Below are 1966 nucleotides of genomic sequence, written 5' to 3' on the forward strand. Positions count from 1 at the left end.
GCCAGACTAAGCATTTATAGTGATAAGTACATAAGTAATTAGAATCAAATGAACATGAGAAGTGATGCAATATTTTATTACTTTTTTATGACAGATGAACTGCCATTTTTCAAAAAAAAGCCATGTTTCTGTTTCTTGCAAAAAAATACCAAAATAAAGCTAGTAGCTCTATTTTCAATTGAAATTACTTCAACATGGTATAATTGTAGATCTAATTCTAATTGAGTCTATTTATACAGGAGTGTAATTGAATGTGTAATTGAGGTGTAATGCAGGTCTGGATGGTATATATACAGGAACAGGATCTCCTACAAACAGTCAAACCCACGCAGCTCAAATTATTCAACTCACGTGATCGTGATGTAGCCCAGCCCAGGCGTGGTCTGACTACAACAACCAGTCAACCACTTCTTTAATGGTGAGGCTTTTCAAGTGATAACACTTTAGCAATTTTCTCAAAACAGGAGGATCCGGAGGAATATCTTTCACCAGTTGAAGAATCTCAACCTGATGGCCCTGGAACCGTTCCTGCTCAATACCAATATGTCGCCGGTCCCGATTCTTTATTACCTGTGGGTAGAAGTACTAGCACTAGCTCCGTTCTTCCTGAGCTTGAAGGTACATTCACTTATTGCAGCATTCAATTTATATTTTTATGTTTACTTTAGCTGATAGTATTATTGATGCTGTAACTTTAAGACGTATAATGAAAAACAGGAATGTTAAAATAATTCCACTTTTTATCTGCTCTGCTGGTTTGCCAGAGAGTGCCAAAAAGGAAGCACTCCAAGAGATATTTAAGACTCCAGTCACTGCAGGGTTCTCATCTCATCATATTTTGGCTACTAATAGGTCTAACTATGAAATGCACTCAACCTCAATGCTGTACAACTTTGGTGTCCAATCTTGCCAATTGGCCAGAAGTTCCGAAGAAATTTCATACAAAGTTCCTACTGAACAGCCTTTGATTTACAAAGATGCATTACTTAACAAGCACATGAAAGAACTATTGGCTCACTTACATCGATACAGCAGCCAGTTTTGTGACAAACAAAATTTAGACTTAATTTTTACCATAACAAGAGGTGCAGCTCTAATAAATATTTGGAACATAACACTCAACACTAATGTATTTTACTTTTTGAGAGCATTTAGTGGCCACCTGACTAATAGTCGTATGTGGCTTTTTGCAGATTTGACCATAGAAGAAGTAAATGAAGAAGAAAAAGGAAAGCTTCAGATATGGCAGAAACCATTGGATTATCTCCTTCGCTGCATGCGACTTTGTAAAGGAGTTACTACTCATAGCGACTGTGCACAGTGTTCGCTTCACACAGTGGAGAGGATAGTGATAAAGAAATCGAAACCAAAATGAAGACATTCGAAGAAGAATTGCAACGAGTGGCCAGACAGTTAAATGTCACAGAATTCATAGATGAAACCTTACCTTTCAACAAAAAAGCTCAAGGTAATTATTTTCTTCTGTTTCTAAAGAACTTAGTGGGTAGTGTTTATGGAAAAACATGTATTCCGATTTCAGGGTTATTTTTACGTGGTGCTCTAGAACATAAGGAGGGCATGTTTATGAGGAAGGTAGAGTTACGTCAGCTTGCTGAGGAATGCGATATGAATGATGAGGATTTCAAAGAGTTTTGTGAGCTATTCACGTCATTTGGTAGCATCTTTGACCTTAGTCTTGTTGATGATACCAGCGATATTGTTATTGTCAAACCTAATGAATTTTTATCTAATCTCAGTAAAGCATTTGACAACCCTCCAAATTCTAAGATGTACACTGAAAATGGCATCATCACCAAAACAACAGCTAGAGAAATGTTTGGGGCCAATCAGGGAGAGACATTTATGTCAGTTTTAGCATTAGTTGGCATGGTAGCAGTGGTACCAGGTGGAAAATATGCTGAAGATGAAACTCATGAAGTTTGTTATTACATGCCTTGTGCTCGAA

At 37.2% G+C, this 1966-nt stretch overlaps 1 protein-coding gene across 1 annotated transcript; it reads left to right on the top strand.

The window, feature by feature from the left end:
• The first annotated feature begins 373 nt into the window (after positions 1–373).
• Positions 374–1755, top strand: LOC109591426 (uncharacterized). The gene is made up of 3 exons (XM_020007164.1): positions 374–418; positions 465–618; positions 669–1755. The coding sequence occupies exons 1-3, from the start codon at positions 416–418 to the stop codon at positions 1373–1375; spliced, it is 864 nt and encodes a 287-aa protein (XP_019862723.1). The 5' UTR covers positions 374–415; the 3' UTR covers positions 1376–1755.
• Positions 1756–1966: the final 211 nt, after the last annotated feature.

The sequence above is a fragment of the Amphimedon queenslandica genome, unplaced genomic scaffold, assembly GCF_000090795.2.
Source record: "Amphimedon queenslandica unplaced genomic scaffold, v1.1 AMPQUscaffold_8204_Cont19850, whole genome shotgun sequence".
In the NCBI taxonomy this organism is placed as follows: Eukaryota; Metazoa; Porifera; class Demospongiae; order Haplosclerida; family Niphatidae; genus Amphimedon; species Amphimedon queenslandica.

What these genes read in the sequence shown, in the direction of transcription:
- LOC109591426 (XM_020007164.1), top strand. An exon ending in CGTTCTTCCTGAGCTTGAAG is followed by an intron (nt 619 to 668) that starts GTACATTCACTT and finishes TGTTTACTTTAG; the next exon opens with CTGATAGTATTATTGATGCT.